Source organism: Callithrix jacchus, chromosome X (assembly GCF_049354715.1).
Source record: "Callithrix jacchus isolate 240 chromosome X, calJac240_pri, whole genome shotgun sequence".
In the NCBI taxonomy this organism is placed as follows: Eukaryota; Metazoa; Chordata; class Mammalia; order Primates; family Cebidae; genus Callithrix; species Callithrix jacchus.
In genome coordinates this window covers 149,923,666-149,937,370 of record NC_133524.1, presented here as the reverse complement: position 1 = coordinate 149,937,370, position 13,705 = coordinate 149,923,666, and the positions used below count along the sequence as shown (strand labels likewise).

General features: G+C 57.2%; 1 protein-coding gene across 2 annotated transcripts; it reads left to right on the top strand.

The window, feature by feature from the left end:
* The first annotated feature begins 2,731 nt into the window (after nucleotides 1-2,731).
* On the top strand, nucleotides 2,732-12,141 carry IRAK1 (interleukin 1 receptor associated kinase 1). 2 transcript variants are annotated; one of them, XM_035288089.3, is made up of 14 exons: nucleotides 2,732-2,960; nucleotides 3,041-3,208; nucleotides 3,311-3,442; nucleotides 3,558-3,661; nucleotides 3,847-4,038; nucleotides 4,276-4,340; nucleotides 4,482-4,596; nucleotides 5,570-5,688; nucleotides 5,934-6,141; nucleotides 6,512-6,577; nucleotides 8,749-8,985; nucleotides 9,537-9,837; nucleotides 10,172-10,318; nucleotides 10,888-12,141. In XM_035288089.3, the coding sequence occupies exons 1-14, from the start codon at nucleotides 2,825-2,827 to the stop codon at nucleotides 10,944-10,946; spliced, it is 2,049 nt and encodes a 682-aa protein (XP_035143980.1). In that variant the 5' UTR covers nucleotides 2,732-2,824; the 3' UTR covers nucleotides 10,947-12,141. The 2 variants fall into 2 exon arrangements, with proteins under 2 accessions (XP_035143980.1, XP_035143979.1); XM_035288088.3 differs by having other exon boundaries at nucleotides 9,447-9,837.
* The last annotated feature ends 1,564 nt before the right edge of the window (nucleotides 12,142-13,705 follow it).

Here is a 13,705-nt window from a genome sequence, read left to right as displayed (position 1 = left end):
CTGAATAGCTGATGTGTTGCCACTTTCCAAGTCACAGCAAAACCAGGTTTTGTTCCACCTAGTGGATTCTTTTTTGCTTCCCCTCCCCCCACGATTATTACCACCATCCCGTACTTTTAAGGAAAGATAAGATTGATGTTTCCTTGATGGGAGCCAGGAGGGGATGTGTGCGGGGAGAATGGGGCTGGGCCTGCCCGAGCAGGAGGCTGTTGTTGGCAGACGTGTTTGGCCACTCCCCCCGATGCAGCTCTCCCCGGACAGGCCAGGTGGTGGCCATTCTCTCTCCAAAGTGTGCCCCATGGGCATTACTGTTTAAAACACTTCTGTCACACCCCACCCCATCCTCCAGGACACAACACTGTGACATCTCTATCCCCCCCTTCCCCTCCTGGGGCAATAAAATGGCCATGGAGGGGCTTGCTCTCTTGGCTGCCATCGATTTGGACAGCAAAATTTGGATGTGAGAAACCCCTTCCCATTCCATGGCAAAAACATCTCCTGAGAGAAGCCATCACCCTCATTAGACATGGTTTGCGGCTCCGGAAAAACCTGACCAGCCCCTCCCTCCCTCTGAGAGGTGGAGACAGTGCTGACTGTAGTGACCATTGCGTGCTGGGTTCGGCATCTGAAAGAGCCAGGCAGGGTGTCTGCCCCTCCTAAGTTGAAGTCATGCTCCCCTGTGCCAGTCTGGAGGCCGAGAGCTGTGGACAGCATTGCCAGTGACACAGGCCACCTTGTGCAGAAGGGAGCTGGCTCCAGCCGGGAAACCTGTCTGAGGCACGGGGAGAAGCCAGGATAGACTTAGCTGGAGATGTCTCTAAAAGCCCTGTATCTATCCACCTTCAGTTTTTGTGTTTTGGGACAATTACTTTAGAAAATAAGTAGGTCGTTTTAAAAACAAAAATTATTGATTGCTTTTTTGTAGTGTTCAGAAAAAAAGGTTCTTTGTGTATAGCCAAATGACTGAAAGCACTGATATATTTAAAAACAAAAGGCAATTTATTAAGGAAATTTGTACCATTTCAGTAAACCTGTCTGAATGTACCTGTATACGTTTCAAAAACACCCCCCACTGAATCCCTGTAACCTATTTATTATATAAAGAGTTTGCCTTATAAATTTACATAAAAATGTCCGTTTGTGTCTTTTGTTGTAAAATCAAGTGATTTTTCATAAGGTTCTTTTACTATTGGAAAAGATGGGCAGCACGCAGTTTTATTTTATTTTTGTAAGATTTTTAATACATGTGAAAGCAAAGAATACTCAGCATGCCTTTCTAAGTGACGCGTTTGCACCTTTTGTTGGGAAGTACTGTATCCTGTGCTGTTAGCATTCTCGATAAATCTCTCTGTGAAAGTGACTCAAGGTCTGGGCTTTCATTATAAGACAGAAGTCCCCCTCCAGCTCACATGACAGTGTGATGCTGCATTTCCTCATTGGATCTGGCCGTCCCTGGACACAGATAACTGCCTTCAGGCCTGCCATGAGAGGCCGAGGGACCCTGCTTCATATGCTGGCCTCTCGGCCCCTCAACTTCTTCCACACCAGTGCTTTCCAGGCACACTGCTGCAGCGTGTGACGGGAAGGGCCTAGCATGAGTCAGCCTGCAGCACGACCTCCCTGCTCTTGACCCATATGGTAGGGGCACCCCTAGGTCTGAATGTGCTGTGGTGCTTTTGGACATACGTACCCCACAGGTGGTAGCTCCTCCTGTGTCATTCCTGCCAAGACCCTCACATGCCCTCCGCTGACTGCTAACCTGGTTCTCTGACCAGGCAAGGCCAGGCTGAGGGGATTGCCCAAAGGGGCCTCCTTGTCACTGGCTTCCTTGGCTCTCAGGAGTGGCCTCACTAGGTTGGTAAGGGGCTGGAGGAGACAACTGCTCAGAGTCCAGATTCACATGCACATGTGGGCACACCTACCAGAAGGTACCCTCTGAAGGCCTGGCCTTGAACAGTAGATCCCAGAGTTGAACATTCAACTTGTATGCATTGAGCATCTTGTGCGCCAGTCCTGTTCCAGGAGCTGACGGGCCTTCGTGTGTAAGACCAAGTCCCTCCGTGGAGGTTAGCATGGGTGTGCGTGGTCAGTTCAGATACTTGATTTGCTGCATCTCATAAAGCCTGTCCCCAATGAGAAGCCACGGGGTTTAGGGTATGGTTGTCATCTTGAGTGGGGCCACCATGGTGGTGGCTTTTGGGAAGACTCCAACAGGGGCCAGCTGTGGGCCTTGGGCAGACTTCGTTTCTAGGAAAAGTTCTAAGTGTGTAAGGCTAGGGGTGGGGAACCCCTTCGCTGTCAAGATCAAGACGGCAACAGGAACTGTCGCTGGAGGAGACATCCAGCTGCAGAAACAAGAGTAAAGTCTGCCTTTCTGCTTGTGGAGACCGGGGGGTGGCAGTCTAGACAGGTCCTCGAGGACGATGCCCAGGAAACCTTCACCACAGCTGCTTGCGCTCACCCTTGCAAATGAGGGACAGGGCAGCAACGTGTGGCCAGAAGCCGCCGTTTGTCCTCCAGAGCCCCGCCCGGGCGCGCCCGGCCTCGCGCCGATCGCCGCGCGTGGAACGCGCTGGGACCTGGGCCCTCTCCGGCGCGGGGGGGCCCTCTCCGGTGCGGGGCGCCCCCGTGTGGTCGAGCGAGCGGCCGCAGCGTGCAAGATGGCGGCGGGCCCGGGCACCGCCTCTTCCGCCCCGCCGGGCGTCCCACGAGGCCGGCTCGAAGGGGAAGTGAGTCAGTGTCCGCGGACCCGGCCGGCCCAGGCCCGCGCCTGCCGCGGCCCTGAGAGGCCCCGACAGGCCCCGGCCCGGCGGCGGCGGCGGCCATGGCCGGGGGGCCGGGCCCGGGAGAGCCCGCAGCCCCCGGCGCCCAGCACTTCTTGTACGAGGTGCCGCCCTGGGTCATGTGCCGCTTCTACAAAGTGATGGACGCCCTGGAGCCCGCCGACTGGTGCCAGTTCGGTGGGTGGCCGCGGGCGGCCGCGGGGAGCGGGGGGCGCGCGGGCTCCCGGCGCCGACGCCTGACGCCCCCCGCCCCGCAGCCGCCCTGATCGTGCGCGACCAGACCGAGCTGCGGCTGTGCGAGCGCTCCGGGCAGCGCACGGCCAGCGTCCTGTGGCCCTGGATCAACCGCAACGCCCGTGTGGCCGACCTCGTGCACATCCTCACGCACCTGCAGCTGCTCCGCGCGCGGGACATCATCACAGCCTGTGAGCGCGGGACTCCGGGCACCCCACGGCTGGGGGACCGGCGATTCCCACGGGGCTGCCCCACCCGGGCCTCAACGTTCCTTTCCTAACTTGGCGTCGCAGGGCACCCTCCCGCCCCGCTTCCATCCCCAAGCACCACTGCCCCGAGGCCCAGCTGCATCCCTGCACCCGCCGAGACAGAGGCCTGTAGTCCCCGGAAGTTGCCGTCCTCAGCCTCCACCCTCCTCTCCCCAGGTAAGAGGGCCAGGTTGTTGGACTCGATGGACCCGAAGAAGGGCCCACCTTGACTGCCACGGCTGTAGACCCCGCTGCTGCTCTCTGCCTGCCTCTCACTGGTGTCTTTATGAAGCTTTTCCAGGTTCCCAAACCCATTCAGGGCCTGAACTCGGCCTGGTCCCCAGCCCTGCTTCCCTGCGGTCTCCACTGCCATCTCCAGCCCCTTCCTCTACCAAGGTAGGTGTCCCCTGCCCTCCAGGGAAGATTCGAGGCAAGGAGGAAGAAACTCAGCCTTTGGCACACCGCAGCCCCAGTCAGCCAAGCTGGGTCAGCTGGGAGGCAGCCGTGGTGGGGAGAGCCTGCAGCCTTGGGCAGAAGGGAGGATACAGGGACCCTACCTGATCCAGGCTCTCTTCCCACAGCCAGAGAGCTCAGAGAGCTCAGTGTCCCTCCTGCAGGGAGCCCACCCCTCTCCATTCTGCTGGCCTCTCTGTGAGATATCCCAGGGCACCCACGACTTCTCAGAGGAGCTCAAGATCGGGGAGGGTGGCTTTGGGTGCGTGTACCGGGCGGTGATGAGGAACACAGTGTATGCTGTGAAGAGGCTGAAGGAGGTGAGTGTCGCACCCTGGCAGGGACCCTGGAAGGCCATCAGACAACCCTCACTGACTTCTCCAGCCTTTCCCCTGGCCTCGCCACAGGTCCTTTCAGCCCTCATTCCAGCACAGGGTCCCTAGCCCCTCCGATGTTCTGGGCCTGGGGCAAGTGGCATTGGAGGCCCAAAGGCCTTCACTTAGCCTCACGCCACCCGTCTTCCCTGCCCCTCCCCCACCGCACCCTGGGGGCTGCAGGATGCAGGCCTGGAGTGGAGTGCGGTGAAGCAGAGCTTCCTGACTGAGGTGGAGCAGCTGTCCAGGTGAGGCCAGATCAGGAGCCGCACCAGGTCCTGTGGGGCTCCAGACTGCACATCACAGCACCTTGCTCCCTTGGGCGCCTGAGGCCCCATGCGGGGCTGCCCGGTCTGGCATCTTCCGTAAGGCTCCTCTTCTTCAAACAGGTTTCGTCACCCGAACATTGTGGACTTTGCCGGCTACTGTGCTCAGAATGGCTTCTACTGCCTGGTGTATGGCTTCCTGCCCAACGGCTCCCTGGAGGACCGTCTCCACTGCCAGGTCGGCTCCCTGGGCCTGGTGCGCTTCCCAGGACCTGAAGCACTCCTGACACCTGGCTGGAGCTGGGCACAGGGCCTGGGGCTTTTTGTTTGTGTGAGCGGGTCCTCCAGCAGGCCGGGCCTGCACTGCCAGCTCCCCACAGCAGGGTCACTTTTTCTCTTGTTTTGGAGACAGAGTCTCACTCTGTCGCCCAGGCTGGAGTGCAGTGGCGCGATCTCAGCTCACTACAACCTCCATCTCCCGGGTTCAATCAATCCTCCTACCTCAGTCTCCCAAGTAGCTAGGACTACAGGCACGCACCACCATGCCTGGCTAATTTTTGTATTTTTAGTAGAGACAGAGTTTTGCCATGTTGGCCAGGCTGGTCTTCAACTCCTGACCTCAGGTAGTCCACCTGCCTCAGCCTCCCAACGTGCTGGGATTACACGCGTGAGCCACCTTGCCTGGCTGGGACTACCGTTTTCTATAGAACTCTTTCCCAGGTCTCTCGAGTTCGCAAGCAGGGCAGCCTGAGGGTCTCGTTGGTAAGCCCCAGAGGCAAGGGGGCTGGGGCTGTCAGCTGGACCCCCCACTGCTGAGGGAGGGCCCTGCGGGCACACAGAGGGGAGAGCCCCCTTGCCTCTTCCAGCTTGCTGTGTTTGGGGAGAGTGGGGAGATGCCTTCGAGGACTTCCCAATCACCCAGGGACAAAGGGATGAGTCCTGGGAGCCACAGCCCAGCAGATTCTATCTCGAATGCCAAGAACATGTCCCTAGCCACTGCCCGGCCTTGAGTGCTTTGCCAAGCAGCCAGGGTGGCTTAGTCTGCACGTGCTTAAGAAGTGCAAGTCATGGAGATTTTGCTCCTTGTCTCCCAGGAGGAGACAGGCCTAGAGAGTCAAGTGGCTCATTCCAGGCTGCACAGTGACAGGCAGAAGGATGGTTGGGATCAAGAACAGCCACCCAGCCACCTCCTTCCCCCTTTGCCACCCCAGACCCAGGCCTGCCCACCTCTCTCCTGGCCTCAGCGACTGGACATCCTTCTGGGTACAGCACGGGCAATTCAGTTTCTACATCAGGACAGCCCCAGCCTCATCCATGGAGACATCAAGAGGTGAGGAGGGGCCTGCAGCCACAGGAGCCCCGACCCATCAATGTGGGGGTCAGGCATGGCCTGGGACCGCAACACCCTGGCATAGCACAGGTGTGGGAATAGGCCAAGGATGGGCCATGCTGATGAGCATTCAGGGCAATGCCAGCGCTTTCTGTGAACAAGGCACTGGGCTGGCTCAGCCTCACCTGAGCTGGGCAGGTGTAGGAGCTAGGCCTGGGCTAATGCCACTCTTTTCCTTCCACAAGTTCCAACGTCCTTCTGGATGAGAGGCTGACACCCAAGCTGGGAGACTTTGGCCTGGCCCGGTTCAGCCGCTTTGCGGGGGCCAGCCCCAGCCAGAGCAGCACGGTGGCCCGGACGCGGACGGTGCAGGGCACCCTGGCCTACCTACCTGAGGAGTACATCAAGACAGGAAGGCTGTCTGTGGACACGGACACCTTCAGCTTCGGGGTGGTGAGCCACTGACCCCTCTGCTGGCTCAGAGAGGGAGAAACCACAGGCAGGCAGAGGCGGGGGCTGCAGAGCATACTGCGGGCCGGGGGGCCATCTGCCAAGACCCCAGGAGGCTGCAGCTCTAAGCCCCCTCCCTCCGAGGTTCTCCTCACCCTGCACCTAACTATGTTTGCAATTCCTCTTCGAGGGGGCCCTCCAAGTCGCCTGTGATTCAGTCCTGTAATATCTGGCTCTGTCCTCATGTGCCCGCCTCAGGGCCGAACTCTGTCAGCCCCATCCATGTCCACACCAGAGGCCTCTTCCCTGCCCAGGCGCAGGGCAACAAGATCCCAGAAGCCACTGCCATGCCCTCCCTCTTCCCTTTCTCCAGGTAGTCCTAGAGACCCTGGCTGGCCAGAGAGCTGTGAAGATGCACGGGGCCAGGACCAAGTATCTGGTGAGCTCCTGAGGCAGGCCAGGCGGGAGGCACAGCTGCTGGCAGGCTGCAGTCGCAGCCCTGGGCGTGGGGATGGTCAGAGCGCAGTACCCAGGGGACGCCTCTGCTGCCGCAGTGGCCTCATTTTTTAAAGTGGGCAGGGCCCCAAACAACTTCCTTTACCTGTCTGTCCTGCAGACACCATGGGCCTTGTACAGACCCCACCTGGGCTGGGGGTCGGGGGAGGGGTGGTCCCAGGGCACAGGGACCAGGGCTGCTGCGGAACTCAGAGCACTCAGGCCGGAGAAAGGCGGTGGTAAAGAAAGGGCAAGCCCCGAGGAGCCTCCCAGGCCCCGCAGGCTGCAGTCGAGCTCTCCGAGTGTGCAGGTCCACTCAAACTGCCCGTGCCCCTCCTCCACTCTGTCTGCCTCACTGTGGACTGTGGCTGGACTGTGGCAGGGCCAGGAGACTGAGACCTAGGTTTTAGCCCCGGCTTGACAGTGCCTTTGAGCAAATTCCTGCTCCCCTCTGGGTCTGTTTTCCCAGATGCAAACAGACTTCACTGCTTCTCCTCCTGTTTGGGGCTGTTCCTGTGTGCTTTGGGGTCTGCGTTGGGATTCAGCCCTGTTGAGAACCCAGGAGCCAGGCTGGAGCCCTCCTTCTTTCCCCTCCGAGTCCATCCATGCATCCTGCTGAAGAAACGGACCGCGCTCCTTGGGGGTCCTTGGACTTCCCCACTTTTTTTTGACATGGAGTTTTGCTCTTGTGCCCCAGGCTGGAGAGCACTGGTGCAATCTCGACTCACTGCAACCTCCGCCTCCCAGGTCCAAGCGATTCTCCTGCCTCAGCCTCCCAAGTAGCTGGGATTACAGGTACCTGCCACCACTCCCAGCTGATTTTTTGTATTTTTGGTGGGGATGGGGTTTCACCATGTTGGCCAGGGTGCTCTTGAACTCCTGACCTCGGTGATCTGCCCACGTTGGCCTCCCAGAGTGCTGGGATTGCAGGTGGGAGCCACTGCACCTGGCCCAGACTGCTTTTTTTTTTTTTTTTTTTAATTTGTATTTATTTTTTAAAAGACGGGGTTTCACCATGTTGGTCAGACTGGTCTTGTACTCCCAACCTCAGGTGATCCGCCCACCTTCACCTCCAAAGTGCTTGGATTACGGGCGAGAGCCACCGCGCCCGGTCTCAGACTGCTCTCTTCAAAGGCCTCTTTGCCTTTTCTCTGTTCTTGGGGTGAAGGCCCAATCCCTTATGTGGCTGACCCCACACCACCACAGGTCCCCTGAACTCAGGCACTCCACAGGCTTAGCGTGTGCCGCTCCCTCTGCAAGAAGAGCCACTCCCCACCCAGGTTCCTCCTAGTCTGTCCTATCTCAGAACTCAAGATGGTCTCCAGCCCTGTTTCCATCCCTGGGTGCAACTTCATGCCTTTGGATCCCAGCTCCCGGTCCAGTTCCTCAGGCCTCTACCCCACCAGAAAGTCAGCTCTGTATCCCTGGAGCCCAGAGGAGCCCTGGCCCACAGTGGGCATTTAACAAATCTCTAAAAACTAAGCCTGGCGTGGTGGTACGTACCTGTAGTCCCAGCTACTCAGGAGGCTGAGGCAGGAGAATCGCTTGAATACAGAAGGTCGAGGTTGCAGTGAGGTGAGATCATGCCACTGCACTCCAGCCTGGGTGGCAGAGCAAGACTGTCTCAAAAAAAGCTAGAAGCTGGGCACAGTGGTGCATGCCTGTAGTCCCAGCTACTCAACAATCTGAGGCAGGAGGATCACTTGAGCCTGGGAGTTGGAGACCAGTCTGAGCAACATAGCAAGATAGGCATGGTGGCACATACTGTAGTCCCAGATGCTGAGGGGGCCAAGGTGGGAGGATCACTTGAGCCTGGGAGGTTGAGTCTGCACCACTGTACTCCAGCCTGGGTGACAGAATGAGACCCTGTGTCAAAAAAATAAGTTGCCGTGCACAGCGGCTCACACCTGTAATCCCGGCACTTTGGGAGGCTGAGACGTGAGGATCACTTGAGCCTGGTTGGAGACCAGCTAGGCCAACATAGCGAGACCCCCATCTCTCTCTTTTTATAAAAAAAAAATATATATATACCATACAATTGAGTGACAAGGACCTGAGGACGGCAGCTACAGGTTGCCCCCGCCGGTAGCCATGCTCACAGTATCTATCCCACAGAAAGATCTTGTGGAAGAGGAGGCTGAGGAAGCTGGAGTGGCCCTGAGAAGCACCCAGACCGCACTGCAAGCAGCTCTGGCTGCGGACGCTTGGGCCACGCCCATCGCCATCCAGATCTACAAGAAGCACCTGGACCCCAGGCCCGGGCCCTGCCCACCTGAGCTGGGCCTGGGTCTGGGCCGGCTGGCCTGCTGCTGCCTGCACCGCCGGGCCAAGAGGAGGCCTCCTATGACCCAGGTAGCCAGCTGCCCACTGGACGGGGTGGCCAGCCCGAAAGCCCGCATTCCAGGCCTGCTCTGTGGTGACCCCATCTCAGCACCTGCTAGGTCTTTCTCTGGAGTCTCCACACGTTTCTTGCTTGCCCTTTGGTTCTGAAGTGAGGGGCTGGGGGAGTCCTGCTTTGCCGAGCCCAGCTCTGACCCCACTTTACATCGAGAAGGAAAGAGCTTCTTCCGCGCCCCCTGCTGGGTACACTGTGCCACTGCCTCTTCTGCTCTGGTGACAGTTGGAAGTGGAGAGGACCTGTCTGAGAGCAGCAGGGCAGTGATTCACTTCTTAGTCTTTGCCTTTGGCAGCTGCGCTTCTCAGCACTCCCCGTGACAGGAACAGAGGGCCTAGGGGCAGAGTGTTCCCAGCTGCAGGGTGTGCCGGTCCAGAGCCCCGGGGCAGGTCACAGACAGTCTGTTCTCCACTTGCAGGTGTACGAGAGGCTGGAGAAGCTGCAGGCAGCGGTGGCAGGGCTGCCCAGGCAACCAGAGGCCGACAGCTGCGTCCCCCCTTCCCCGCAGGAGAACTCCTACGTGTCCAGCACTGGCAGTGCCCACAGTGGGGCTGCCCCATTGCAGCCCCTGGCAGCACCATCAGGAGCCAGCGCCCAGGCGGCAGAGCAGTTCCAGAGAGGCCCCAACCAGCCCGTGGAGAGCGACGAGAGCCTGTGTGGCCTCTCTGCCGCCCTGCGCTCCTGGCACTTGACTCCGAGCTGCCCTCTGGGCCCGGCACCCCTCAGGGAGGCCGGCTGTCCTCAGGGGGACACAGCAGGAGAATTGAGCTGGAGGAGTGGCCCAGGGTTCCGAACTGCAGCTACAGAAGGTAGCTGGGGAGACGGGTTCTCAGGAGAGGGACCTGGGCCTCCTTGGGCCAAAGCCCCTGTAGTTCCCACCCCAGCCTTCTAGAAGAAGAGAACCAGGGCCCCGGGTTCAGCTCACTGTGTCCTTGGCAAGCCTGGTTTCCCCTCCCTCCCGGCCATGTCATCCCCAGGTGGAGCTCACTCTTCAGCCCTCCCCCGCCCATTCCTGAAGGCCAGGAACAAGGCGGGCTCTGCCCTGGGACTTCTCTGAGGAATTCGGGCCTCAGGCCAGGGAGGCAGGGCGCTAGACTGGGGGCTGGGGAGGTGCGAGGCTAGGGGACACTATCTCCACCCCAGGACTGGCCCTGGGCAGCTCTGCATCGTCATCGGAGCCACCGCAGATTGTCATCAACCCTGCCCGACAGAAGATGGTCCAGAAGCTGGCCCTGTACGAGGATGGGGCCCTAGACAGCCTGCAGCTGCTGTCGTCCAGCTTTTTCCCAGGTGCTGCTGCCTTGGCTGGCCTCTGGGGGGTCAGGCACATCTGTGCCAGCTCCAAAGAGCAGAGTCTGTCCCTACTGCGCTGAGGGCTTGGGGCAGCCAGGCAGGCCACTGCCTCTGGTGATCTCTGGAAGCCCAGCCTGCCCCCCATGGCTCCCTTAGCAAGACCCTGGCACCTCCCTCTCCTGACAATAGCACCTCCCTTAGCCTGAGGGTGCCTGCCCCACTCTGCTTTTAGGAAATAGGAAGCCCCAGCAGGAATTTTCCATCCCAGGTACTATTTGAAGAGCCACTGCTTAAGAATCCTCAGCTGGGTGAGGTGGCTCATGCCTGTAATACCAACACTTTCGGAGGCCACCCTGGGAGGATCACTTGATCAAGGCAATTGTGAGCCGTGATCAAGCCACTGCACTCCAGCCTGGGAGGCAGAGCCAGACCGTCTCAAAAAAAACCCTCAATTCCCATGAGTGCTTGGGGAGATAAGGGAGCATGGCCCAGCCCTTGAGCCAGGGCTTCTGGCATGGGGGAGTCTTCCCCCACTTGCTAAGCGGACTTTCCTCTTCCTTCTATAGGCTTGGGCCTGGAACAGGACAGGCAGGGGCCTGAAGAAAGTGATGAATTTCAGAGCTGAACTATTCACCGGAAGTCAAAGTTCTCATGGTCAGAAGTTCTCATGGTGCGCAAGTCCTCAGCACTCTGCAGGCAGTGGGGGCGGGGGCCCTGCTCTTCTAGGGTCAGTGGGCACAGGCAGGCAGAGTGTAACCCTGCTTCTACACCAGCATCTCGGGGCAAGGAAGGCTGACATCATCCCGTGGAGAGTGGTGCATGCTGGGGAGGCTGCTGGCTGCACAGACCCACAAGGGGAGGAGAAGGGCTGCTGCACAGCGGTGTGCAGCAGGGAGCTGGCTCCCACAGGGCATCTGCAGCCCAGACCTCCGGCAGCAGCCCTTTGCCCATCTCTTTGGACTTCGCTGAAAGCCTGTGGCAGTGGCCACCCTGCACAGCAGAGCTGATGAGGCCTAGGGCCCTCCTACTGCTTACAATTTGGAAAAGTGCGGCCGGGTGCAGCGGCTCACGCCTGTAATCCTAGCACTTTGGGAGGCCAAGGCAGGAGGATCACTTGGGCCCAAGAGGTCAAGACCAGCCAGGCCAACATGATGAGACCCTGTCGCAACAAAAAAACTTTTTAAACAATTAGCCTGGCATGATAGCGCATGCCTGTGGTCCCGGTTACTGGGGAGGCTAAAGTGGGAGAATCATTTATGCTTGGAAGGTAGAGGCTGCAGCGAGTCATGATTGCATCACTGCACTCCAGCCTGGGTGAAAGAGCAAGACCCTGTTTCAAAAAGAAAAACACTGGCTCAGTCCCAGGGAGAAGTGAGAATTCTGAGATCCTCCAGAGAGCCGAGCAGCACCCACCCCTACTTCAGGCCAGTGGCTTCAGGCTCTATCGGGGACCTGTGAGCTGGCTTAATGTGAGCAGCACAGTTGAGCTCGAAGCCAGGTCAGGCTTCCGAGGCCACAAGCTCAGCCTCAGGCCCAGGCACTACCCAAAGGCCCAAGACCTACTTACCCAGAGAGTGAGAAGCCCAAGAAGGCAGAAAGTTGGGAGCATGGCAGAGAGGGAAGGGAAAGATTTCAGGGAAAAAAAATGTGTCACATGTCTTCAGAAGCAAGTTAGGTTTCATGTCACCGAGTGTCCTCTTGCACGTCCAAAAGTAGCCCAGGGCTGTAGCACAGGCTTAACAGTGATTGTGTGTTCAGCCATGAGTCACACTACGTGCCCCCGTGAAGCTGTCCTTGACTAATAAAAACGTATGTTGCAATCTCGGGCTCTGCTTGTGGACTCTGTTGCACCGAAAGCCTTGCAGGGTTTCTGAGTCCTCTTTCTAGTCCCAGACTGGTGACAGACCCAGTTTTGCACCTGGTGCTTCCCGTGGCGTTTTTCTCCTGATGTGTAGTTCATGCTTTTTATGCTATTCTAAATGGTATCTTTGGTTTTCTTTCTTTTTTTGGCCATAAAACAACCACCATAAAACTGTAATTCATCATGATATTTTACAGAAATGCAATTGATGCTGGGCGTGGTGGTTCACGCCTATAATCCTAGCTCTTTGGGAAGCTGAGGTGGGCAGATCACTTGAGCCCAGGAGTTTGAGAGCAGCCCGGGCAGTATGGCAAAACCCTGTCTCTACAAAAAGTACAATTAGCCAGGCGTGGTGGAGCACACCTGTAGTTCCAGGCTACTCAGGAGGCTCAGGTGGGAGGATCGATTGAGCCCAGGAGGTTGAGGCTGCAGTGAGCCATGATTCCACCACTGCATTCCAGCCTGGGCAACAGGGAGGCCCCGTCTATATATAAATAAATAAATACATAAATAAGCAGTAGGGTTTTGTGTATGGACCTTATATTCTGTGGCTTTGTTTAAATTCACTATTTTTGTGAGATGGAGTTTCACTCTTGTCGCCCAGGCTACAGTGCAATGATGTGACCCCTCAGCTAACTGAGGTTTAACTGATCCTCCTGCCTCAGCCTCTCTAGTAGCTGGGATAACAGGACCTGCCACCACGCCCAGGTAATTTTTTTTTTTGTATTTTAGTAGAGATGGGGTTTGATCATGTTGCCCAGGCTAGTCCCGCACTCTTGACCTCAGGTGATCCACCCACATCAGCTTCCCGAAGTGCTCACCAGCCCTTTTTTTCTTGATCAGCCTAGAGGCTTATCAATTTTTATTGCTAATTTCAAATGATGAATTTTTGCTTTTGTTGATATTTCTGTTACTGGTTTAGTTTCCATTTTATTGACTTTTTGTTGTTTCTTTCCTTTTGCTTATTTTGGGTTTAACCTGCTTGTCTTTTTCCAGCTTCCTAAGGCATAACTTTAAATCATTTATTTTTTAAGCCTTTCTTCATTTCTTTCTCTTTTTTTTTCTTTTGAGACAAAGTCTCACCCTGTTGCAATGGCATGATCTCGGCTCGCTGCAACCTCCATCTCCTGGGTTCAAGCAGTTTCCCTGCCTCAGCCTCCACATGCCACCATACCCGGCTAATTTTTATAGTTTTAGCAGAGACAGGGCTTCACTACTTTGGCCAGGCTGGTCTAGAAATCCTGACATCGTGATCCGCCCGTCTCATCCTCCCAAAGTGCTGGGATTACAGGTGTGAGCTTCATTCTGGACATTTGGATATATTCTATTTTCTCATAATGTCTCATTTCCCTCATGATTTCCTCTTTAACCAATGACTTACTTACAGCTTACTTACAATGAAGTACTTTGTTTATGGCCAGGTGCGGTGGCTCACACCTGAAATCCCAGCACTTTGGGAGGCCAAGGTGGGTGGGTCACATGAGGTCAGGAGTTTGACACCAGCCTGGCCAACATGGTGAAAC